General features: G+C 37.4%; 3 protein-coding genes across 11 annotated transcripts in view; 2 read left to right on the top strand and 1 right to left on the bottom strand.

Annotated features, from left to right (window-relative positions):
* Positions 1–393: 393 nt before the first annotated feature.
* Positions 394–25,404, bottom strand: part of LOC124953509 — a 34,263-nt gene continuing 9,252 nt past the window's right edge. The window contains exons 2-4 of one of the 3 annotated variants that reach the window (XM_047505023.1): positions 14,632–14,918; positions 14,107–14,527; positions 394–519 (exon numbers count right to left, since the gene is read on the bottom strand). In XM_047505023.1, the coding sequence (XP_047360979.1) occupies positions 445–519; positions 14,107–14,527; positions 14,632–14,918 (783 nt within the window). In that variant the 3' untranslated portion in view covers positions 394–444. Of the gene's footprint in view, positions 520–13,979; positions 14,528–14,631; positions 14,919–15,267; positions 15,383–25,404 lie in introns of those variants that run through there. The other 2 variants (XM_047505024.1, XM_047505021.1) reach the window with 2 other exon arrangements.
* LOC124953506 (DNA replication licensing factor Mcm6) lies at positions 16,399–19,939 on the top strand. Its single transcript, XM_047505011.1, has 11 exons — positions 16,399–16,578; positions 16,708–16,851; positions 16,952–17,216; positions 17,299–17,501; positions 17,573–17,771; positions 17,846–18,376; positions 18,437–18,742; positions 18,828–19,161; positions 19,243–19,365; positions 19,430–19,572; positions 19,654–19,939. Exons 1-11 carry the CDS (start codon positions 16,487–16,489, stop codon positions 19,768–19,770), a joined length of 2,457 nt encoding a protein of 818 aa, XP_047360967.1. The 5' UTR covers positions 16,399–16,486; the 3' UTR covers positions 19,771–19,939.
* LOC124953507 (urea transporter 2-like) lies at positions 20,370–23,839 on the top strand. 7 transcript variants are annotated; one of them, XR_007102245.1, is made up of 10 exons: positions 20,372–20,462; positions 20,591–20,710; positions 20,848–20,967; positions 21,184–21,335; positions 21,441–21,576; positions 22,094–22,177; positions 22,322–22,469; positions 22,547–22,735; positions 22,830–22,959; positions 23,700–23,838. XR_007102245.1 is itself a non-coding variant. In XM_047505015.1 (10 exons), the coding sequence occupies exons 1-10, from the start codon at positions 20,424–20,426 to the stop codon at positions 23,733–23,735; spliced, it is 1,188 nt and encodes a 395-aa protein (XP_047360971.1). In that variant the 5' UTR covers positions 20,372–20,423; the 3' UTR covers positions 23,736–23,839. The 7 variants fall into 7 exon arrangements, 6 of the variants coding, with proteins under 6 accessions (XP_047360970.1, XP_047360973.1, XP_047360969.1 ...); XM_047505015.1 differs by having other exon boundaries at positions 22,547–22,731; positions 22,792–22,959; positions 23,700–23,839; XM_047505016.1 differs by having other exon boundaries at positions 22,547–22,731.

Here is a 25,404-nt window from a genome sequence, read left to right as displayed (position 1 = left end):
ATCGATCTGAATTTATCAATTCTTTTTTATCGACGTATAACATAAATAATAATTATCGACCGGAAGTGTATTGATTGATAAAATCAATTAGGATTTTCCCATGAAATTTGGCGTTGTTTGTACAAACATGTTACTTGCAGTCATTATTTTCTGTGTTTCGACTCAAAAACCACAAGTATCCATATCTTTCGTATCGAAATACCGTGTCCTTTATTATATTTACATATTTTCATATAATAGATCGAAATATTTTGAAAATTTTTCCGCCGCCACATCGAAAGTGACGCTGTGCGCATGCGCGCAGGGGGCCTATTGCTTTGTAGCTGTGGGTGAATCTGCCATTTTGAATTCCAACGAACGAATTAGTTGCAATAAATCATTGACGTTCCGTTAATTGATGGTAATTTGCCAGTTTTTTTCTAATGTTCAGTGTCATCCACTACATCAATCGATAGCCAAACACGCGATCTTCATCCGTGAGTGTTCGCAAGTCTGGGCATCGCCGCGTTTAAGAGATATCTGTAAAAATAAAATCGTCCCCCCCGGGGGGCAAGGTGAGTCCTCTACAACCTCATTTTTTTCGAATTTGCAGCACTTATTTACATAATATCGATACTTTTCTAGTATTTTAATGATGCACGGGTTAATAATTTTTAATAACTTAATCGTGATCGATGAAATTCAATATATTATATATGTAGCAATATGTACGCGTGTACACACGCATAGCCTCTCTTTTCCACCTACACACATATACACACATACACACACACACACACACTCAAACGTACATCATATATGGTATTATTAATGTTTGTACAATTTTCAGATCTCAGGAAACTGTGCGTACTATCAAAGCTTAAGATAGAAGAAGGAGTGCATTCTTATATTTCATCTCTTTTCATCGTTTATTCTGTATCAACGAGTATCTGAAGGATCGTGCTAGAATCTTCAACGATTCAGGTAAGTCAATTATCGATCGGACATTATAAATCCATTTTTATCGACATCTTTTATCGTCAGGTCTTATCGACCGAACAATTATTACCAATCATTTACTGAAACTAATAGTAATAAAATTTTCGTTTGTAGGTCACTGTGTTGCGACATTATAATACACATCAGCAACGATTTCTCTCGAGTTTGACATCGACCTACCTCAATTTCAATCTTCAATGGGTACGAGTGTTTTGGAGCCATCGCAGAACTTCATAAGTAGTGAGTGAAGAAATTAAAGTTCCTCTGGTACCCATCATGTCGAGGACGAAAGGTCCGAATCGACACGGGTCACTGGTTGTAATTTTTTAAATAAATTCGTGACGAGCGTGACCGTGAGTAATTCCTACTGTGGATTTACTCTCGAGTGGTACGTTTTTTTTCCTGCATGTCTTTCATTATTTATCTATTGTGCATACTTATTTTTATTAGCTCAGGATAGGGTCTTCTTGTCCATTCTAATTTTGTAATATCAATAATTTGTACCACGTAAGTGCATTTTATAGATGAGATTAGAGGTCGAATGATTGACATGATTTACAAAGTAATTGTAGATTAATATAAACATGCATATATGTATATGTATATATATATATATATGTATATATATATATATTTAGTATAAACACACATATATATGAAATAGACAAGAAGGCATTCGCGACGGGTAGATCGTGGACTACAAGTGAGAAAGTATGATTTTCAGCAATTAAAGTAAACATTTGTAGGAAGCGGTCATCCGAGGTTTATTGATGTAATAATAATTTAAATATAAAATCAATTTTGTTGATAAATGGAAAGTCTCAATAGAGTCATTGCTTTCAAAAGAAAAAGGTCGAGTAGAGTCATTGAGTATTGATTTTAGAGTCATTGCTAAAGAAACAAAGAGACTGGTAGACTCATAGCCCGTAGGACCTAAGCTAAGTTAATCAATTTTTAGATCAGGATTTTCAGCTTCTAATCAACTAATTCCCGTTTCTCCCCCCCATCCTTTCTGCGTTCTCATCTATATGTATGCCCAGGTGTTACTCGTATGGGTGAGAAACAATTAGTATGGGTATAATTTTAAGTTCCCCTTATTGGCGACTGTCATTGCGTTAGTGATTGTGCACGGTGTACCTTGTACCTGTGTGTGCACGTGTTAGGTGGTGGATTGTACATCGTTTCGCGACAAATTTTTAACTAATACAAATGCTAGTATGACAAATATATTTTTATTATCGTTTTGCCTAATAGAATTAAAATATTTTTTATGTGGAGGAAATACTTTTATATTACTAGTATGTGTATATGCTAGTATATATTAGTATATTTTGCTTTAGTCATTTTCGCAATAATCATTAGCCGTGACAGTCGATTACAGCAATTGGTACGTAACCCTAAATAGTAAATAATTAGACGCGTTTGAGCTAGGATGTCAGAGGTGCCTCGGGGTATGCTCTCTAGTTTAGGCTTTTGCATCCTGGCGGTATGTGAGAGAACCGTGGAGTGCATGTGTTGGAACGAATGTTTTGTTATTTTGTAAATATAGGTGTAGGTAGGCAGGTAACATATTTCTGTGTGAATGTGTTTAATTTTAAGTAGGTAGGTACCGGATAAGACGCACGATGTAAATTCCACTCAGGAGTGGAAAGTCGCGTCTCCGGATTTAAACGGAATGTCTACAAGATTTAAAAATGTTTTTCAATGCATTTATTCAATTTCAATATTCCATTCTTGTGGTCAATCTGTAATCTTGTGATTACAACTGTATCGAACAGTTTAAAAATCCTTGCATTTTGCGTGAATTTAATAATTCTCTAATCTCCAAGGATTTTTGAACTTGTCTGATACTTAGTATTAAGTAAATTAACTCTTCGCACTCTCGTGATTAATCGGTCGTTTGTCAATAAGCAAATGTAAAATTTTTAACGTATCGTATATTTTTTCCTTCCGATCGAATCATTGAATATTAACGCGCGAAGAGTTAATTCTAGGTTGTAATAGGTTCATCGTAGGTCATGAAGCAAGAAGAGGCTATATGCCGAAGAGGCCCCCACAAATTGTGGCTCAAGTGGGCAACTATCGACGACAAATCATTTTCGACATATTCGAAAATGATTTGTAGTCCCAACAAATCCTTTCCTTTTTTTCTTACCACGAAGTCACTTTTGCTCGTCATTGATTAACGATTTCAATTCGATTAGCACTCAAAGTGCGTATCGAAGTGATTAACAAGATGCACAAATATTCAGTTTAGTTAAAGTAGGGACAAATCGTCTTTTAAAATTTCTTCTCCTATCGTAGTTTCTTCTTTTATTACTTATTTCTAGAATTCATTAATAAGAAAAAAAATTTTTATCTTCTTTTTTTTTGTTTATTCTCTTCTATCTTAATGTAATTTTTCTTCTTTATTCATTTGTCTTTTTACGCGTATAAATAATTGCTTTTCGTTGTTATATATTAGATTAATATATCAGCTTTATTAATTTTTAATGATTTTTCTTAATTTATATGCTATTCTGTAGAGTCAAAAATTTTGATATATTAAGTAACAAATTTTTTATTGATACGCGAACTATTGAATAATAATGATAGACAGGGGATTAGATAATGAAGAGCATCTGCTTGCACGATGAATGGACGTGCATAGTGCATGCTGCATGTTATTCTTGCATGTTATGCTTGCCGTTATCTTTGCTTATTCATTGAAATATTCTATAATAATATTACATGACTAATTCAGTTTTTCTTTGTTTCAGATGATCATCGAGGGATTAACCGTGGCCATTTCTACTATATTTATGCATCCCATATTTTTGCTACATTGATATTTATAGTGCAAAGATCTAATCTTTTATTGTTTTCTTTTTGTTTCAGATGTGTGTTTCATCGATCTTAGCTGAAAGAATTCTTTTGAATGGAGTGCATTTTCTTTGTTTTTGTGAAATTTTGCATGTTATAAAATTATATATTTGTTATCTAGTGTATTTGGGGATATGAATGTATAGATTTTAGAGTGATCTGTTATTTTTAATTTTATCTAGTCCAATTGTACAGATGGTCAGGTTTTATCATTTAATCGTCGTTGTCGTGGCACAGTCGTTTTTAAAATTATCGTGAAATCTGCCGCGGATATTGTAAGGGAATTTTGTAGCTAGAAGATCGGACGCTAGTATCTCTATCTCGGTATCTTCGTCTTTCTGGTACGCTCGTTCTCACGAGTGCCGAGCTAATTGCCTGTGCAATTAAGAAGTCAGCGACAATTACGGAGATCCTTGGAGAGCAGAAGCATGCCGCAGCCGGTTGCACAGTCAAGCGGTCTGTCGCTATGCGTAAATGTCGCGATTAGCATAACTAAATCGTGAAAAGCCGTGATTGGCCATTGTAAGCCGTGACGAAATAGAGTTTTTATCATTTTCAACAATGCATTTATATTTTGGGCCGTTTATTCGTTTAGACAAAGAATCGTTGACCAAACATTTCTATGAACATAAGTAAATTACCATGAATCAAAACGTTGATTCGAATAAAATGAATGAATATCGATCGTAAGAAGAAGATATAATGGGATAAAAGAAAAGTGAAAAGAGGGAAGGAGTATCAAAAGCTTTCATCAAATTGAGTTTCTTTAAGCAAGCAGCCCGGCAAATCGTTCTTCTCTGAAATCGTCAAACACGTTTATTCTCAAGAGACAGAACAAGTAGCGAAGTAAAGAAGGGGAAGGATGAGAAGAGGTAGACGAAGTTCGCATTCGTGTTCCCCCGATGTCTCGACGACTTCGTGCAGAAACAGTAAGAGGGAGAGAAGAAGAAGAAGAAGAAGAAGAAGACGAAGTTGAACATAGGGATCAGGTCTTCCGTGATTCGAGCTGTTCAGGATCGAAAATATAACGAGTCGATTTTAAAATTCCTACGTTCACCAGGATGTCATCCCCTCGTTTTTCGAAGTCGCAATTCTCAGCACGTTCCGAGAAAGTTCAGACATCCCAGGGTCCCATGGCCCCCTTAGAAAAGTTCACATCGAGCTTGTAAAGTCCTAATGAGGAGAGTCGACTCGAGATAAGGTTCAATTGCGAAAGAAAGGAAGAGAAAGAGAGAGAAACGGACTTGGCATAATTTTATCGTCGTTTTGTCGTTTATAGAAATCCGATTTTCACGTCGAATTCTAAGAGAAAAGAAGGAAGAAGAAGTAGAACAAGAAAGTCTCTTCTTATCCGCGATGCTGTGGAAACGCGAAACTTACTCGCGAGTTTCTTCGAATTTCCCTTTTTCTTTCCTCCCTCCCTCCCTTTCTCCTCTTTGGATTCTCCCGTAGAAGAAGGTCGCCGGAGAATGGTGAGTAACTCGAGAACGAGAATGTATCTTGCTCCCTCTCGGGATCGCGACTCGCTCTTGCGGCCTCCTTCGAGGTCTGCTTCTTATGCTAATCCAAGCTCATGGGTGGGCCACACGCCCTCCGAGACACTGTATCTGAGAATCGAGGACTTCTCTCCTCTCCTCTCCACTCCTCTCCTGTCCTCTCCTGTCCTCTCCTTTCCTTTCCTTTCCTTTCCTTTCCTTTTCTTTCCACTCTTTCACTCTTGCTCCATTTCCTTTCGAACGATCTACGAGCACCGCTCTCTACTCTAGTCGCTATTGGATTCAAGAGCCTTCCTTCTCGTAAAACAATTTCGCTCTTGCCTTTGAGAAACCGCGGTTTCTGTCGACGCGACACGTCTAACTCAAAGACTTTCTTTCTCGATGAAACAAACGGCAGGACATTACTTTTCTTCAATGTCAACTATTTCCTTGAGATTAAGACCGACAAGAAATTACGTGATCGCAGGAGTGAAATGTCGACAATTGACAAACGAGCAGCGAAGATTAAAATCTCTTGGATTCATTCATTACTTTCGGAACACGATCGTATACGTCGGATGTTATCGAACGTGCTGACCTATATAAATTCTTCCAGAAGAATGCTTCAACGAGATTTGAAAAGACTCGAGACTCCTCGAAATGTGGATCGGGTTCCTATAAAAACAGAGTAATGACAGGTGTTCCCAGCCCGGATTCCTCTTGAAACTTTTCTCGTCCCAAGAATGAGAACCAAACTAGATCGGATTACATCTATCTAAAAAATCTTTCTGGTTCATCAAACTTTCCGAGTATCTTACGGCACCTGTCCTCCACTTATTTTTTCTCTACTTATACTTAATCCTGAAGCATACATTGTTGTGGTAATGCATGAAGAAAAAAGAAAAAGAGAAACTGAAAAAATGTAATTGGTGGATGATAATAGTCTTTTCCTTACGGTCCATAGGGGTATAATTAGAACGAAATTAAGCTAAAAGACAGCAATTAATAAGGAGGAGGGTCGACCTGAAAGAGACTGTTCGAGGAAATAAATATCAAGAGAGTCAAAAGATAGGAGAGAGTGAGAGGTGGGTGGGTCTCTTTCCCTCGAAGCAATCCGAGCGGAAGATCTCGTTACGCAGCTTCCACTCGAGCCTGCGGCAGTCCAAAGTTTCACGAATGAAACGAAATGGTGCAAATTTCCACGAGCGAACACGTAGCAGCGCGTGATTCTCGTATAACTAGTATAACTGGCCGGCGGTAGGCTAGCACGCATCCTACACTTGTTCTCTTCCTCTTTCTCTTCCTCTCTCTCTCTCTCTCTCTCTCTCTCTCCCCCTGTCTCTTTCTCTCCGAGTTGTCTACTCCCATCGTAGAGAATGACAATACATGTCGCTCTTTCGGTTTAATTAAAGGCGCACTTCGCCGAATACAACCATACCCTTCCACTTTGCTTCTCTCTCTCTCTCTCTCTCTCTCTCTCTTTAGCTTTGGTATCTATCTATCTATCTGTCTATCTCTTTTACTTCACAGCGCACGTAGAGACACACGTACGACTGAAACGTACGTTGCTTAATGGAACGCTGCGTCTGCCACCCTGTAATGGCACGACACTTTGCACTTGCGCCAGTAGCTCGCTAAATAGCACTATCGCCCAGGGCGGAGAATCCAGAGCCAAATAGCTAGGTGGCTAGCGAGGGAGAGTAGCGGTGGCAGCTGCTTGCCAGCTCGCTCGCTTCGTTAGATTTTCGAGTCGCTACGTTCGCCCAGTAGCCTTTTTACCAAAGCTCTGAAGCCCTCCGGAGAAGTAACTTGCCTCGATGCGAATTCTCGTTGAACTTTCTTTAGATAAGAGGAATTCACTTCTTCTTTTTCTCTTTCTCTCTCTCTCTCTCTCTCTCTCTCTCTCTCTCTTTTTCTTGCTCTCTCTTTTCTTTTTCTCATTCTTTTTCTATTCGATCGTTGGATTCTTGTCGAATCCGCACGGATTACCAACGTTCCTCTTTGGCTTCTTGCAATTTTTTTTTTCTTCCAGGAAGAGAAAAATCTTTGGGATAGGACGGTTAAGCCTTTTTACATAGATTTTACAAGCATTTTCCCTTCTTTGCATAAATCCTTCTCGTTGAAAAAGTTAGAAAAGCGAACAACTTTTCCAAATATTCACGAAGACCCTTTCTATCGCTTCGAAGCGTCGAATCTAATGAATATAAACGGAAGGGAAGAGTTCCTTGAGCAGGAAGCAGAGAGAGAGAGAGAGAGAGAGAGAGAGAGAAAGAGAGAGGGAATCCACGCGTTAAATGCTCTTCTTTACTCGGTCGCACGCCATCCTACCAGCGGCTTTGTTTGAATTCCTACTTACAACTCAGTCGACCCTCTATCTTCTTTCTTTGGTAAATCACAGAGGAGGGCACCACTGGTATTTCCATTTGAATCAAAGTTGAAAGCACAGGCCCGCGAGACTACCCCGAGGCAGCCTATAAAAATGGAATTAAACCGCTCTCTGATCCTTGTCTTTCCACTCCTTTCTAAAATCCACTCACCGATACGATGGTAAATAGAAGATTGATTCGAAACGTTCTAGACAAAAATGCCACTACTCTATCTTCAGTGGTATATAGATGTGTGTAAGCGAGTAAACAAACCAGAATACTTCTTTGCTCGTAACGTAAAACGACGATCGTACGACGTACTCTTGCTTTTACTGTCTGCAATTTCGTCCCTTGTCCAAGAACGTGCTTGGTTGGAACTTCCAATGTCGTAGCTCGCAGCTTCTCTCGTTTCTTTCCGACTTCTCTATTTCTCTCTCTCTCTCTCTCTCTTGCGCGCGCGCGCTCTCTCGCTCTTTCACTCTCAGTCGCATTCGATTCGCCGTGATTACTCTTGATTCTTCGTTCGAGAGGAGGTGGAAGTCGTTCGGAGATTCTCGGCTACAAAAGGGAGCTCGGAAGAGAAGGAAAAGGGTCCGAACATTGAGATGTGGGAGGGAGAAGGGCGAGAAGGAAGAGAAGAGAAAGAGAGAGAGAGGGCAGACGGGATCCACTCGGGTCCATTTAAAGGGGGGAACCAACCACCGGCGTCGCATCTACGGGATACACGGTGATGAGGTTATTCCGTCCTCCTCTTCCCTCAGGAAGTGACGTCACATCTCGACGTAATAAACACAAATATAAGTGGTTCCTGTACGCTCCGTCGTGCCGACGTGGAAGTAACGCAGCTCGACGTGATCGAATCGCAACGAAGAGGCACGAGAGTCTATTTATGCACTATCACCAACGGCAACACTAGTGTCGGCAACATCCTGACGAATCCTTCCAGCATCCCCTCTGGTCGATGATATACGTCATCTTCTCCGACCTTCTACACTGAATCTTAGCGAGAATCCTGACGATGTAGTAACTTTGATTCGAGGATTTCAACTTGTATGGCTAAAATGGAAAATTTAAAAGATAAAATCTTCGAATTAAACTTTGATAAGAAAACTCAAGAAAAACGAATGAAAATTCAAGATCGATCATGATTTCTTTCGGTCTTATATTCTGCTGTCCTCGTACTACGATATATACAGGAAATTGGATGCTTTACGTATTTCAATTATCCAGAAGATGAAAGAAATTATTGATAAATTGAAGACTCCCTATATAATCATCTTTTATCAAATACTATCGTTGTCCTCGTTTCTGAGGTGACTCACCTTTATCCTAAAACAGGCACACACATTAAGTTCTGCAGAGTTTCGATATCGGAAAATCTATCGATATTTTTCCACCGCTGACGACAATATTCATATTTCCAGCCTTTTCTAAATATATCGTAGAAACCATATCGGATCGAAGTACATATTCTTCTACAAATAATAACCGTAGCCATCAGGATGATCACCAATTACAGCTCGGAACAAGGTTTACCACGTTAAAAATGCACAGGAGATGTTCATCCACGTATATACGTCGCAATATGTATGTTAATCGGATTTTGCATAACAGATAGGCGAGCCCTCTAATCCTGGCAGACGTCAATCCTATCCAGACACTCGATATAACCAACAGCTAGGATTAGCAGCATGTATACGCGTTTGTTCGTACAAACTTGATGTGTTGGTGAATAGGACGTACACGTTCCTCGATGTAGAGACATTAATCTTTATCACGTTTCTCGTAAAAGCGCGGTCGAGTCCTTCGGACAAGGAGAGATCTTCGATCCGTGTTCTAGCCAGAGAACAAAGCGTCTCTTTTCTCTCGCACGCGTACTTTCTTATACTCTATCTCTATTAAAGCTCCTTGGTGAAAGCTCAGAAAGAAAAGAAAGAACGCGTGAGAGAGAGAGAGAGAGAGAGAGAGAGAGAGAGAGAGAGAGAGAGAGAGAGAGAGAGAGAGAGAGAGAGGGGTTAAGACCAGGGTAAGTCGCTTATCCTCAGACTAATTTTTCGTCTCTCTTCGCCGTGTCGTTGAAGAGCCCACGGCGGAGTGGGCCGCGAGGGAACTCGTGAGTTCCCTTCGAAGGAGAAAGAGAAAGAGAAAGAGAAAGAGAGAGGAGATTGAAGAGTAGCCGTGCAAAGACGAGAGCGCGCAACAATTATAAACACCGTGGCAATTACATGCCTCGGGTGCGTGCACTTTCTTCGAGGTCTCCCTCTTCTTCTTTCTTTTTCTTCTTTGGTGAATAGCGAGTCGTGAAAGAAGTCCGTAGCCTCTTGAACCGTTTCACCTCAGCGTATCACCACCACCAGCAGGGCCATCAGCGACAGAGCCAGTAGCAACCGTATTACTACTCCCATCTCGTTCGCGATGGTGAAGCGAAGAGAGAGAGAGAGAGAGAGAGAGAGCGGTAACCCTTTCCTCTGCTCGTAATTGAGCCTCGGATCGTAGAACGGAGAGAGCGACTTGGGTAGAAGCGAGTGGCTACTCGGACGCGTCACGTGTGGGATCTCGAGTTTATTTGCATCCCTTCCATCCCGCCCTTCCCATCACCATACACCACCACTAGCGTCGCCGCGATGTGGCTTAAAGAGGAGAGTTTAAGGGAAATTGCTGCGCATGAAAGGACACACCTACGTCTCTCTATGTTGCTCGTGTTGTTATCGCGTAGGTGTACCTCGAGCTTGCTGTCGACGATATGCCGGCTATTTGTCACGAGCTACTCTTTGAGAAACCAAATCCACCAGAGAACCATGGAGGTTTCTTGTCGCTGACGTCTAAAGATGAATGTCGAGATCGCATCGACGTTGAATTTAACGTCAAATATAGTAGCTCGGAAATTTTATTAAATTTTTCCTCGATTAAATAAGAACCTTTACAGATTTACTGGAAATAGATTTAATTTATGAACGTTTCAGGAATAGTTCGTATTAGAAATGTCAATATAATCGATGGCAATAAATCCAGACCGATAAATATAGTTCGCTCGCATGTGCTACTTTCTCGACATAAGTTCGAAACCGAGTATGGAACTAATTAGGGGAATCGCGTGAGTTGATCTCATTGAGAAAAGGGAGAGAGACTCGGAAAGCGAGAGCGTTGGTAGGTACGTGTCAATGGGATTACGGAGGAGATTAAAGGAGAAGACGTGATTTTCTATCTAACAGATTTAACACGTTACTCAAAGTATCTTTAACATTTAACAATAAGATATGAGAAACTTTAAAATAACCAAAGTGTTTTATGAATCCATTGAAATGAGAAAAATGTTAGAGATCTTTTTAAAACCTGAACATTAAACATTATCTTTCTTTCTCCTTCTCCGTTGATCGAGTGGACGAAAGTTTTGCCAGAGAAATCTGTTTAGGCTTGAGCTTACACCATGTGTATTTAGCGGAGAATGCTCGCAGGAGGCCACCCGCAGGTCCTCGTCGATGGAGACGAACACGAAGGTGGGACATAGATAAATGTTGGTAAGCCACGACCGGGGTGGACCAACGTAGACAGAGAAAGCAAGAGAGATGAGAGTGAACCGAACTAGCACCGATGAGGAAAACAAAGCGTGCGGCACGGAGACAAATCGGAGCTCACTCCCTCGGGCTTTCCGAGGGTGATAGAGGAGGTAGAGGTGCATCGATGCGAACCAATCGAAATTTCAATGCTAACTGACGAGCGTGCGATCTGATACGAAGTCGATCGGTATTGGCAATATGCCCGCATAGTCCTAATCGACAGAGGGACATCGAAAGAGAGAAAACCTTTGCTTTTGTGTTTCCCACTTACTACAACTTTTCTTCCCTACAAATTTTCTGCCCGATTGATCTTAACTATTTAAATATATATCTCCTGAATTTCCTCAATTGACATTTATATTTTAAAGTACTAGAGTGAATATTTCATGGAAATAATTATGAGCATTACAAGGTATCATATTCATATTTGCGGTGCAAAAGTTTTTTCTATATAATTTTCAGTTTACAGAATTATAAAAAATATTCCATTGCAATACACATATTCTCATGAAATATGATTCAGAAATATGATTAGACTTTTCACGAGGATTCTTTGTCGTTCTCGTTTTTCTCAATGCGAAAAGCTAGAGAAAAAGAAAATCCTTTTCGCTCGTCTTTAAATGTCAAACAAACAATCTTCGCAATTATCGACAATCCGATAATTCGGCTAAAGGACAATTGACATGATTCGTGGGACATAAAATAATAAAAGAAAGTTTTTTAAAAATTTGAATGTACTAGGAAAAAATTTCAGTAGGATTTGTCATCGTAGAAACTACTCTTGGAATGGCTCCATCTTTTGCCATTCGCGTATTTCCTCGAAACGTATCGAAGTAATACCATCTCCACTTTTTCTCTCTCTCTCTCTCTCTCTCATCCCTTGTCCTCAAACGAGCTCGTTCCCTTTCTCTCTTACTTTTTTCTTTCTCTTTACGGACGCAGAAAGGATAGCGCGAACGTATTCCTCATATTTTATTCCGGTTTCTTCCCTGCTTTTTATTGCGGTTTGACTCGAACCCGAGACGCGGCTTGCACCGTCGCAATTTCAGTCTCACCCGCTGTTCCCCGTCGGGGATCTCTCTTTCTTACTCACACTCACCTCGTTTCTTTCAAGCGGAGTCGTAGAATTACATAAGCAGAAAGAAATTCGAGGGGAAATTCACGCTCCGCGGAGGGAATAATGATGGGAGAACTGTTTTATTTACTTCACAGCGCGAAATCTCGCGTTCGACGTGTTTAAAGATTTACGAGAAACCGTGACGTGGTTCTTGGGATACTTTTCGGGATGCTTATCGATCTTCCATCTAGCTAGGTAACAATTTTCACGCTCGCGAGAACGCATTTCCATTATATATCGTATACTGTACTTTCTCTTTTCTTCTCTCTCTCTCTCTCTCTCTCTCTCTCTCTCTCTCTCTCTCTCTCTCTCTCTCTCTCTCTCTCTTTCTGACAAAGTTGTACGACGTTAATCAAGACCCACTTAACGTTCACAATCTTGTTGCTAGAATACATCAGAGTCTTCTTAGAGATGATTAAGTGACCTGCGAAAACGTCGCCAACTAGCCCATTTATAATACCCTTTATCTACCATAGTTATCTATACGTAAGAAGGCAAAGTTATCGTTCTATTTATTGCACCAATCGTCATATGTAATTGGAGGCCACGCGATTGCACATATCTTCGCATTATTTCCAACGTCCGTGTTGGACACAAGACCGATAATTAATATTTATCGCTGACCTGACTTTTAGTTCATATACTTGAATCATTCTCGTTAACTATCTTTTTCCTTTATAAAACGAGTCTCGATTGTACTCGTTGAGCTTACGCATTTAACACGTTTTATCTCTACTAATATTTTGATAATTTTCAAAAATGAAAATGTTTTATTTTCTCGGATCTATAATTGAAATTTACGAGCATTGAACGTACGAAAGAGAAAAAAGAGAGAAAAAAAAAGAAATAACAAATCTAATATATCTAAGGAACCTTTACTTTCCTTCCTCTTACTCCACGGCTAACGTACTTGGGTCGGCTTCAAAGGAAAGAGAATTATGCGCGGAGGCAAATTTAAATGAATAAAGAACGATGCTGAAACGTTGACCAAAAAGGAAAAGGAGGGAAAGGGAGAGGACAAAAAATAGAAAAAATAGTTGTATGAAAGGGGAAAGATTTTTAGAAGCCCTTCTCCTCTCGTTTCCCTCAAGTGGATCAACGTTTAAGCAGTCCATTATGAAAGCGGTTTACTTTGGCGCACGTCGTGCGAGCAACACCTTAAAAATACATCCGGAAATCCTGCGATCGTCTCGAAGCTTTAAAAGTGTATTTGCGAAGATCATAATCGATATTGAGCGCCAAAAATATTTGTTCGAGATTTTGCATTTGATGTTGGCCGATCGTATTGCCGTAATAATCCTAACCATTTTTCTATCTGATTTTTGCGGTATATTGGAACACTCGTACGAGATAACATGTGCACATTTTGCTTATTCACGTTTTTGTAACATGGGGAATCCATGATGTTGAACTCGTTACGATACCCTATTAAATTACATTAATTTATAACCGTAAATTACAAAACGGTTTCATCAGTTGCATCCATTTGAAAAAAAAGAAAAAAAAAGGTACAAAAAGAGAATATCTCGTGTCGCTCGAGGCATTTTTATAGGAAAAAAAAAAAAAAAAAAAAAAAAAAAAAAAAAAAAAAAAAAAAAAAAGAAAAAAGAAAAAAAGCAATCAATTACATCGTTCATATGAAACTATATCTAGACAAAATATCAGAGTTATCTCGAACTGACGTATCTCGGTTCTTCCTCGCATTCTTGCTTATACCGTCCGAAGGGCCTATTGTTATGGATATTATTTACCGCCATATATGAATATAGACGAGGGTTTCGTGGGCCAGACACGTATCGTCCATATCGAGACAGGACCAGAGCCAAAACAGGATTGGTTGGTGGATGTAGCTCGTTGTTGTAGCTATCGCCGTTTAGTGTCCTGCTTAGGAAACGATCCAGAAACTTGATGGCGCTTGTTATGTCTTGCGAATCCTGATAGGGCTTTGTCGGATTTACATTTTTCCCAAGATAAGCCGGCGATCCTTCGTAATCGGTAGCTGTGTTTTCTCTAACGGCATAGTCTTCTTCTTTCTTTGCTTCCTCCTCTACATTGTATCGCGATCTGACAGGAGCAAGAAGATGACGTTCAATCGAGCTTGAACTCTTCGACGATATATCAAAAAACTTTTCTGACCTCGGTGGGAATCTCCCGCGATTTTGATTCATTGAGCTGTTCATCAAATTAATTGGAAAATATTAATCTTGACATTTAAGTAAGACATTAATTAAAGGATTGACACAATTGGTAATTAAAAGATCAAATTTAATCGTCACCTGACAATTTTCTCAGTTTTATCGAACGCTTTAGGAATTTCATCCTTAAAAGAAAGAGACACCGTAGTTGCCCTTGAGCCCGGATGCAAATAGCTATCATCTAGACGATAATCGTCATTTTCTTCAGGTTCGTCGACAACGTCGTACTTGTGATTGGCGTAAATAACGCTCCTTGAAGAACTCGTCGAAACGGGAACGTTTCGAGGGGGTAGATAGCCGTGTACGATGGACGGCAATTTCGTTGGGCTCGTCGTTAGTATTCCATACGTCATGTAGATGCACGTCACCTGAATTAGATCAGTAAAAGAGCTTTAACATCGTCCCGTTCGAGAAAAGGACACGTTCGTAATCATTTAGGAAAATATTACAAAGTTCTAACAAAACTGCATATAATAATGAATAATATTTTACTCGATTGTCTTTTCTTTTTTTTACAAAGAATCGCTTGAGAATAAAAAGAAACGTAAAACGTAACTGAGTGCTTAAATCTTACTATGATCTGACATTTAAATCGAGAATGCATTCTTAGACTCTTACACTGCTCAAAGAACATATGATTTTGACAGATGAAATACATCAACAGCTGCATCAAATTATTTTATATGCATAGAATTAGAAGAAACACGTATACGTTACCGAGAAAAAGAGGAGTATTTCATAGGATGCGTGGCCCATCATCCGACACTATCTTGAAAAGAACTAAAACGTCTGTAGGCACTTCGCGTTCCATTTATACCGTAGGACGGTTCGTTCGCTAAGAGCTAAGCCTTGTTTAAGGCCGGAAGTACATACACCGGCTACATATCTATCCACTCGAAAGATTTCATCGCTTTCCCTTTTCGGCTTCGACCAAATGCAACCCTCGCTGCACTTTTAACGTTCCGACAACATGGCTTTCGAATCAGGTCGAATGTTTCATTGTAATTGTGGAGGTCAAATTTAACAAGTAATTGCTTTTTAATTATCATTTTTATTACGCTCAAATAATTTTAATTCCTCTTAAATATCACTCAAAACAATACAAAGAACTACTTTTAGAATGCGATCATTCGGAATATCATTATCTAATTTCCATATATATATATATATATATATATATATATGTATATATATAACATAGATAATGTGTAAAGCCGAGACAATATTACCAGGATATGAGAGTAATTGATCAATAATTGAGGCTTTGGACACGATCCTATTCTATAGAAGGAACATGTCGAACGTTTACCAATATTCGATTAATAAGCTATGTATCGGCAATATTAAATGCAAGCTGAGAAGTGGCACTTGAAAAATGATAAATTTGAGTGGGAAAATATGTATGACAAATATTTCGATAAATAATATTATATTATTGATTTATATTTTAATTTTATTTACGTTTAATACATATTAATAGAAAGATATAAAAAGCTTTTTCTCTCTAATCACATAGTAATTGTATAAAAAACCTCTAGTTCATATCGAATTGTAGAAATTGAATATAATGAACATAAAGCATATCGCAGAAATTATTAATTGTTTATTTATATATCGCAAGAAAGAAGTCTAATTAATGATCTATCATTTGTAATTATTGGATCAATATGTAGAGTGCGCTATATTCTTATGTGAGCACGTAACATATGTCGATAAGTTCATTCTCTGATTGAAAACTCACAAGATAGGGAAGTTTTATTGGAGCCATCTAGTGGCACATCCAAATAAACTTTCTGTACATTTTCCTAGAAAGTAACGTGACGTTCATCTAATCATTTTTTACTCTATGTACCCGCGAAAACTAGTTATGAGGTGTCGTATACATTAGACGTTTTGATACAATTTTAATAATTTCTGCTATTAATTATTATACGAAATGGATATTGGAGATCCACAAATTGGTCGGCTGCGTGTAACAGATGAAGTAGGATTAAAATGTCAAAAATTATTTCAAGACTTCCTCGAAGAGTAAGTTAAACAATGATACAAAAGCAATAATTGCATCGTATCGAAATTATTAAGAATATTATTCGTTAAGCTTACACTTTTCTAATACAAAATCTATTAAAACTGATTTGTACTTATGTTAATTGTTAGATTTAAGGAAGATGGTACGATTAAGTATACGGAAGCAGCTAAGGAATTAATAAGTCCAGAACGAAGTACTTTAGAAGTATCTTTTGATGATATTGATGCATATAATCAAGCATTATCTACGACAATAGTTGAGGAATATTACAGGTTATTCTTTTAAGCAATTTATGCATCTGTGTGGATTTGAAAAATGTGCAACTTAATTATGTATATATTATATATATATATATATATATTTATTTTTTAGAGTATATCCGTTCCTTTGTCAGGCTGTATCCAATTTTGTAAAAGATACAGGAGAACTGAACAAAGATAAAGAATGTTATGTGAGTTTCACCGATGTTCCAACAAGACAAAAGCTTAGAGAATTGAATACCTCTAAGCTAGGTACTCTCATTCGTATATCTGGACAAGTAGTTAGAACGCATCCTGTTCATCCAGAATTAGTATTAGGCACTTTTATATGTATGGATTGCAATGGTTGTATTAAAAATATAAAACAACAGTTTAAGGTAAATTCCAAAAATCAGCAATTATTTTGATCATCTGTATTGTTTGTGTCATTCAATTAATCATTGAAATTTATATTTTTAGTTTACAAATCCAACAATTTGTCACAATCCTGTCTGTAGTAATAGACGACGTTTTATGTTAGATGTAGACAATTCCATATTCATAGACTTTCAAAAAGTAAGAATTCAGGAAACACAAGCAGAACTGCCTAGAGGATGCATTCCACGCTCTCTTGAAGTTATTTTAAGAGCAGAAACAGTAGAGAGCGTACAAGCTGGTGATAGGTAAATTGTATATTAAATATATTTGTGCTTTATTATTACATATATTTATAATGATACTTTTGATATTGTAGATATGATTTTACTGGTACATTAATAGTAGTACCGGATGTAGGTGCATTGGCTTTACCTGGTGTAAAATCAGAGCCTGGATCAAGACATAAACAGGGTGACCAAGATGAGGGTATAACAGGACTTAAAGCACTTGGTGTCAGAGATTTAACATACAAAATTGCCTTTCTTGCTTGTAGTATTACAGCAACTAGTCTTAGGGTGATTGTTATATATTTTTGGAAGATATTAAATTTGAGTGTTACAGTTAACAATAATATTTACTTTAATTATAGTTTGGTGGAACTGAAATGGTAATGGAAGAAATATCTCAAGAAATGATGAAGAAGCAAATGACTGAGGCAGAATGGAATCGTATATACGAAATGAGCCGTGATAAAAATCTTTATCAAAATTTATCAACCAGCATGTTTCCTGCAATACATGGCAATGATGAGATTAAGAAGGGAATAACGTTAATGCTTTTTGGAGGAGTTGCAAAGACCACAGAGGAAGGAACATCATTAAGAGGAGATGTCAATTGCTGTATAGTAGGAGATCCAAGTACTGCCAAATCACAGTTCCTTAAAAATGTTACTGATATGTCTCCTAGAGCAGTTTATACATCTGGAAAAGCATCCAGTGCTGCTGGTTTAACTGCTGCTGTAGTTAGAGATGAAGAATCTGGAGAATTTGTTATAGAAGCTGGAGCTTTAATGCTTGCTGATCATGGTATTTGTTGTATAGATGAATTTGATAAAATGGATCCTAGAGATCAAGTAGCTATACACGAAGCTATGGAACAGCAAACAATTTCGTTGGCTAAGGTAAATCAGAAGATATATAACGAACGTACCTTAATTGTTCATACATTAATATATTTTTAGGCAGGTGTGAGAGCAACTCTAAATGCTCGAACGTCTATACTGGCAGCGGCTAATCCTATCGGTGGACGGTACGATAGGAAAAGATCATTGCAACAAAATATTCTACTTACAGCACCTATTATGTCAAGATTCGATCTTTTCTTTATTGTAGTAGATGAATGTAACGAGATAATAGATAATGCTATTGCCAAAAGAATCGTAGATTTACATTGTGACAATATACAAGATATCGAGGTGATATACACTCAATCAGAGATTATAAGATACATAAACTTTGCGAAATATTTCAAACCTGTTTTAAGTCAGGTGAGCCTTTATTAAAAAAAAAAAAAAAAAAAAACAAAAAACAAAAAAAAAATCATATGATAGTTTAATTGATCAAAATATTCAGGAAGCTGCAGAACTGTTAGTGGAGTGTTACACAACAATGAGACAAAGAACGGGTAGCGGTTCGGGAAAATGGAAAGTTACAGTGAGACAATTAGAGAGCATGGTTAGATTATCAGAAGCATTAGCTAAGCTTGAGTGTGTGGACGAAGTTACTGTAAAGCATATTAAAGAAGCGAAACGTTTGTTGAACAAAAGTATTGTCACGGTTGAACAGCCAGATATTGATTTGGAAGACGTAGACAACGAAGAAAAATTAGGCGTAAGAATAGACGATCCACCACCGCTCATGGCTGCACTGAATGAAGTCGATATGGATGACAAGATGCCTACTCCTCGTAATTGCAATATCATCTAGTAATTGTATTGATGTAAAATATAATAGAACCAAAAAAAAATATAAATTTATTTTTTCATAGCAACTGACGAACCACAAGAAGTACAAAAGAAGAAACTTACCATGTCGTTCGAAGAGTATAAAAATTTGTCAAATATGTTAATCCTTTATATGCGAAGCGAAGAAACTCGTGCCGAAAATGAAGGTGAGGCATCATTACGCGTTGAACTTAAGCTCAATTATGTTAATATTACGAATTTCATTTATAGACGATGCAAAAGGAGGCGGTATACGTAAGTCCGATTTGGTTGTGTGGTATCTCGATCAAATACAAGATCAAATAGATTCTGAAGAGGAATTGTTAGAACGAAAAAATTTCATCGAGAAGATTGTTGACAGATTAACTTATCATGTATGTATTCGTCTACTCATTCACAAAGTGTTGAATTTTAATGCTACTTGATTTAATCATGCCCATTATTGTTGTGTTAAGGACCAAATTATAATACCTCTTACTACAAGAGATTTAAAAGGCAAAGGCAAAGGAGATGCGGAAGAAGAGGAAGATCCTTTATTAGTGGTACATCCTAACTATGTCTTAGATACGTAATATTTTTTCAATTCACAGCTATAATCCCATAAAAATCGAAGTTTGCAGAATATTTTTATACTTTCGTTATATTTTGTAATACACCCAAAGATAATTTGTATAAACAAAAAGAAAAAAAAAAAAGAAATATATAAATCGATTAATTTTCAATTAGATTATAGCCTGGAAACACGTCGTATATTTTCACGAAACATTTTAATCGTTGTGCCCTCATAAATAAAAAACGACCATGTTAATTCCTTTCTTTAACGTATGTTAATTATGACAACGAGCTCATTCGAGGATAAATTAGCAGTACCTCAAAGTAGATCAGTAAACTGTGAACAGTTTGATCTGTTCAGTAATATAGTCACTCTCTCGTAATGTGACTTACGTTACGAACAGATAAAATTTTTTAATTGTAATTTAATATTTCCAAAGTCCTACGTTATATCTTACGAAGTTTATGAATACTACGCGAAGAGAAATTTAACCAATTTTTCTTTTTTATCTATACCAAAGAGTTAACGAGTTGAAGAAAAAAAAAAGAACAGACAATGTACACATGTTTATCATCATCATGATACTTATCTTCGTATGGTGGGGTATTGTGGAGCAATGAGTAAAAAGAGTCAGGTATTGTTAGAATATGATGTTCTTTGTGCGAATCTACAATGTCTGAGGGAAAACTTCGTGCAGCTTCCTACATGGAGGTAAATTAACAAAATATAAAAATCTTCATTGCTCGTATATACGGAATGACCGAAGTTCACGATAAAAGTAAAATTTGAATTAAAATAGAGAGAAATATAATAAAAAAGAAAATTGATATTAATGTTAGGATGCGCGGGGAGCATGTATCGGTGATTTTTTCCTTTGGAAAAAGTTTTTGATAGAGAAGAATAAGCCAATTTGGGTTCCTTTGCAATTATTGGATGCTTTGCTGAGAGGCTACGGCCAAGTGAGTGAGCACATTTTGTGGATATATTGATTACGATTAATTAAGTATTATAGATAAATGCTTTTTAAAAAGGCGCAACGTAAAAGTAAACACTTGGATCTTACTTTATCTGTCGAAATATATTTCAAACCCATTAGGTCGCGTTTGCTAATAATCCACTAAGTGGATTGTTAATAGTAATCGCTTTAGGAGCAACGGCACCAAAGATCTTGGCCTTTTCTGCTGCGACCGGCTTTCTAGGCCTTTTGCTTTCCGTGGTACGTGCACGATATGAATATTTTTTCAAATAATATTTCATGTCATAGTCGCATTTTATAAAATCGCAATTCATCAACGTGTAATTTTCTTCACTCCTGATTCATATCGTATTTGTTGTTATGACAAACCGACTACTGACGAGTGGACACAAGAATTCTACTGCAATGCGCGAACTCTTTTTTCGTCCTTTAAATTATGTAATATTTCATTTGCAGCTGATGAAAGATTCTCAACATATTATAGAAAATGGATTGACCGTATTGAATCCACTTTTAATCGGTACTCTGTCGTGCAATTTGGTACCAAAGTTTTATGGTGAATTCGATGCTTTTAGTTATCTACTTATACTCATAGGAACCATAATCAGGTGAGGATAATTTTTGAACATTGTTGGCCGATGAGCGAAATAATATTTCGAATCGTTTCAACGGATCAGGAATAATTCACAGGGAATCATGATTAATATTTTCAGTGTTTATCTGGCTCGCTCTTTGCAGACTGTTAAATTTCCATGTACCGTATGGGCGTTTAATCTAGTAGAATTAGTATTACTTTTTGTTTTTACCACGCAGAATGGTTTTACCGAATCGTTCAAAATTAAAGGCACAGTAAGTATATGTACTTTGAATTACTCTATGCGTCACAGTGATCAAGACAAGCCAAAGATCATCTATTAACAGCGTTGCATGAACATAAATTTCTCTCGTAGCAAAGAGCCCTTTAGTTAGAAAGGGCTCTTCATCTTAGAATTCAGGTTATACATATTTCACGTGGCTTTCGTGAGGGAAAATCCAAACCCAAACCCAAACCACCCCACATCGCGGTATAACTTTCCCCTGGTATTGATCAAGCTCGGTTAGAATTTCGTTGACGATGTATTACCTTGACTCGGATTTCAGAGCGACGTCGACCTGAGATACATTATTTTTTCTTATCTATTTTATCTATAGAAATAGAGACGAAAATGAGACGGTCTTGAAAGTTTCGTTCGAAAATATTAATTCGAAGGTTGCAATTTGATCGCGGTACGAAAGTTACATAGCTGAGGAGATATCACTGTGGCGTATGAGCAATTGTGTACAAACTCGAGATGCTACTTGTACTCTATACTCTCGTTGTTTCGAGGACAATGCAACAAGTGATGCAAGGACAAACGATGCCAGTTTTATCGCGGAGAATGTAACAGACGTTAACGTCGACTGGGGAATGGTAAAGATCAACTATCTCCTCTGTTTTATTCGATTTCAATGCATTTTGCTCTTACTATTGCTTATACATTTCGATCAACGATCGAACTTTTAAATAGTATTATTAACGGTGAACGGAATATTTCAATAATTTTTTCCTTTACAGGTGTTCCGGGGAATGGTCGTTTCATCGTCGCAATTGTTCAGCGTGGACAACGTCGTAACAGGAGCTGTTATTTATTTAGCAGTTTTAATCTATTCCCCAGCTACTGCCGGATTTTCTTTTGCAGGTGTATTTATTGGTACACTCGCAGGCAGGTATTTCCATCTGATATTAATAAACATTCGTTGTTGAACTCCCGCATGCTTAAAGATGAGTTCATTTACGTAGGCTTAGAACTTGGGGCACCACACAATGAGGTATTCACGGGATTATGGGGATTCAACTGTTTCTTGACTGGTGCCGCCTTAGGAGGTAATTTATTCGTTATTAACGTACAGACTGCTGCTGCAACTCTCGTAGCGATAGTCTACACGGTGGTACTTCAATACGTCCTCCGAATTATATTCGGCAAAGTGAGTAGGTATTATTCGACAATATAATGTGCAATTATGTTAATAACAATTCGTTTCCAGATCGGTTTACCATTTTTAACACTGCCCTTTGTAATTAGCTCAAGTTTGTTTTTACAATTACGAAGTGCATCGTTGAGTGCAGTTTTTCCAAAACCATTGCAATCTTCTTATCCCGAGAAACAACGTCACGATTATCTTACAAATAGAAAGCATATCATGCAAGAGAACGTAGGTATAATCGTATTAATTTACTTTAGAAAAGGTAGAGTATTTTATGCGATTCATTTAAAATCTTTTATTTCATTATTTCATTACCTTTCCATGAATCATCGAGATAAACGGCTAATCGTACCTATGACATCTATTAATACGCCGAGTTGATAAATACGTAAATAATAAATACATCGGAGTACGATCAGAGTATTCCCACTATGGCGATATAGTAAACATCACGTAATGTACCTCGAGTCTTATTTCGAAATATTTTCAGTCTGCTTCTCAGTCTATCTTCGGAGTCATAGCAACGTATATATCTAATCGGTAGAGTAAAATAAGCATTGAGGAACGCATCTCGATGCTATCTCTATTTGATTTCCAAACATCAAACGTTACTCCTTAAGAAAGATAAACAAACGATCATACAGAGGTAAAGCTTTTGGTGGAGATCTGATATCGATGTATCATCGTACCAGCATCCCCAACAGGGGATGAAAACCACGCCCTTCGCCGGGAGCTCTACAAATTGATTTCTCCCTTACCAAAGTTATTCGCCTTATTTCGTGAGGAGTGAAAGTTTCTCCTTTGATACGGGCGTAGGAAGGGTGTCCCGACTTAGGTTAGATGTTATGCTTGGATTTGAGCTCAGCGTATAAAGGGATGAAATGAAGTATTCAAAAGCTCGACGCCTGCGCTTTTCGTTTCAGTAGATCGCGTGGAATTTAATGAGTTCTTTTCTCTCTTTAATATAGGTCGACGATTCCGAGATGGACCCTGCACTTCCTTAGGATCAGAAGATACGATCAATTACTTCTTGGAATATAATAAAATATATTATACTAGGTTATATTATTTGTTATGTATAGATAATACTACTTGTATTCATATTTGCTTTGTTTACAAGAGGACCTTCAATGAAATTTCTGTATAAATATCTCTAGTTTTCCTGTAATACTTCGATAAGTCACGAATAGGAAGTTTCCAAATATTATGATCTGATCGTTCCATCAACGTGAAGTATCCAGATCGATTTTTATTACTTTGGCAATTTTACGGATGAACAGACAATGCTGAAAAAACGTAGAGAGGTCGATACTTTCTCGAAATTCCATGTTTACCGAAATATTGCTTATCTTTGGCAAAAAAATTCTAATCTCGACAAAATTGTTTATTCGCTGTCTCTAGAATATACATCCACCCATACACACACACACACACACACACACACACACACACACACACATATATATATATATATATATATATCAAATCGAGGTGCTAATCTCCTTATCTCAGAAAGGCGGGGAAAGGTAGCGTTAAATTTGTGGATCTCGACAGCATTTTCAAGACAAGATCTGGAACGGTAGATATTTCTATGGAAAGCATTCGCATGTAAAAAGCCACAGGTCGATCGATAAAATTTATACGATCACTTTCCCTGTCTATACACTTGAGCATGATATTTTATTTGCCAAGTCACTAGATTTACAATACATATACAATGCAGTCCTTCTTCTTTTTCACCTTGAATGAACGTATATCGATTTCGCAATTTTATGATTCTCACAAGTGTCCATTTTCTGTGGAACGAAATGGTGTTCCATTGATCCATCAAAAAAAAGTCTTACGAATTTTCGAGTACAGAAAAAGAAATACAAGTAAAAAGGGAAAAGATATATATCGTTTGAAAATGCTTTAGATTACTAGTAATATTGAAAAGAGAACGTAATCGGAGACAGAATAGAGCAATATAAAAGTTTTTACCTAGTAAACTTTTTGATCGTGTAGCAGCGAATACGACTCAACTGGAGAATTTAATGTAAAACTCTGCATGTGGTGCATAAAATCTATGTCCTCGAGCGAGAGAACACTGTTATCGGCTCTACTTCGACGTCGTTATCGCGAAATTCCATTTCATTCTATTCGCTTTATTTGAAAACTTGTCCGATTTTACAAAGGACAATTTCTTTTCCAAATACTTTTCTTTTACATTCGAGCGATTTCGTTGGCAAATATTGAAAAGTTTCACAGAGATAATCCTTTAAGAAGGTCGATCAAGACAGTTCTTTATTCGCTACCACGTAAGATAGATAGCGATAATAGGATTATGTAAATTTCATTTTCCAGAATCTAGTTTTGGGATATGGCAAGGAGAATCATGAGAAGGGCGCCACCACGGATCGAAGTGGTCCAATAATACAACTATTCCTTTTTTACGATCTTCTTAATAGACATACAAATATTCGATTTGTCATTTCGCAATAATATATGAGATTTTTATTTGGAGGAAAATATTTCAGAAAGAAAAATGAGGAAGGAGGGCATTAACATTACCTATATTTTAATGTTCCTTATCCAATGTACTCGTACGTATACAAATGAATTAAAGACATGGAACGTAATAGAGAAAAAAGCGGAAGGACTTGGTACACAAAATTAATACGATACGGCAAAGTG

This window comes from Vespa velutina, chromosome 12 (assembly GCF_912470025.1).
Source record: "Vespa velutina chromosome 12, iVesVel2.1, whole genome shotgun sequence".
NCBI classification, from domain to species: Eukaryota; Metazoa; Arthropoda; class Insecta; order Hymenoptera; family Vespidae; genus Vespa; species Vespa velutina.
The sequence above is the reverse complement of the archived record's forward strand: the minus strand, read 5'-3'. Positions and strand labels throughout refer to the sequence as shown.

Coding starts and splice junctions, on each gene's coding strand:
- LOC124953506 (XM_047505011.1), top strand. CDS start 16,487: ATGGATATTGGAGATCCACAAATTGGTCGGCTGCGTGTAACAGATGAA. Junction 16,852..16,951: donor ATAGTTGAGGAATATTACAG/GTTATTCTTTTA, acceptor TTTATTTTTTAG/AGTATATCCGTTCCTTTGTC. Junction 19,162..19,242: donor TGACAAGATGCCTACTCCTC/GTAATTGCAATA, acceptor ATTTTTTCATAG/CAACTGACGAACCACAAGAA.
- LOC124953507 (XM_047505013.1), top strand. CDS start 20,424: ATGTCTGAGGGAAAACTTCGTGCAGCTTCCTACATGGAG. Junction 21,336..21,440: donor CTCATAGGAACCATAATCAG/GTGAGGATAATT, acceptor TAATATTTTCAG/TGTTTATCTGGCTCGCTCTT. Junction 22,470..22,546: donor ATTTATTGGTACACTCGCAG/GCAGGTATTTCC, acceptor TCATTTACGTAG/GCTTAGAACTTGGGGCACCA.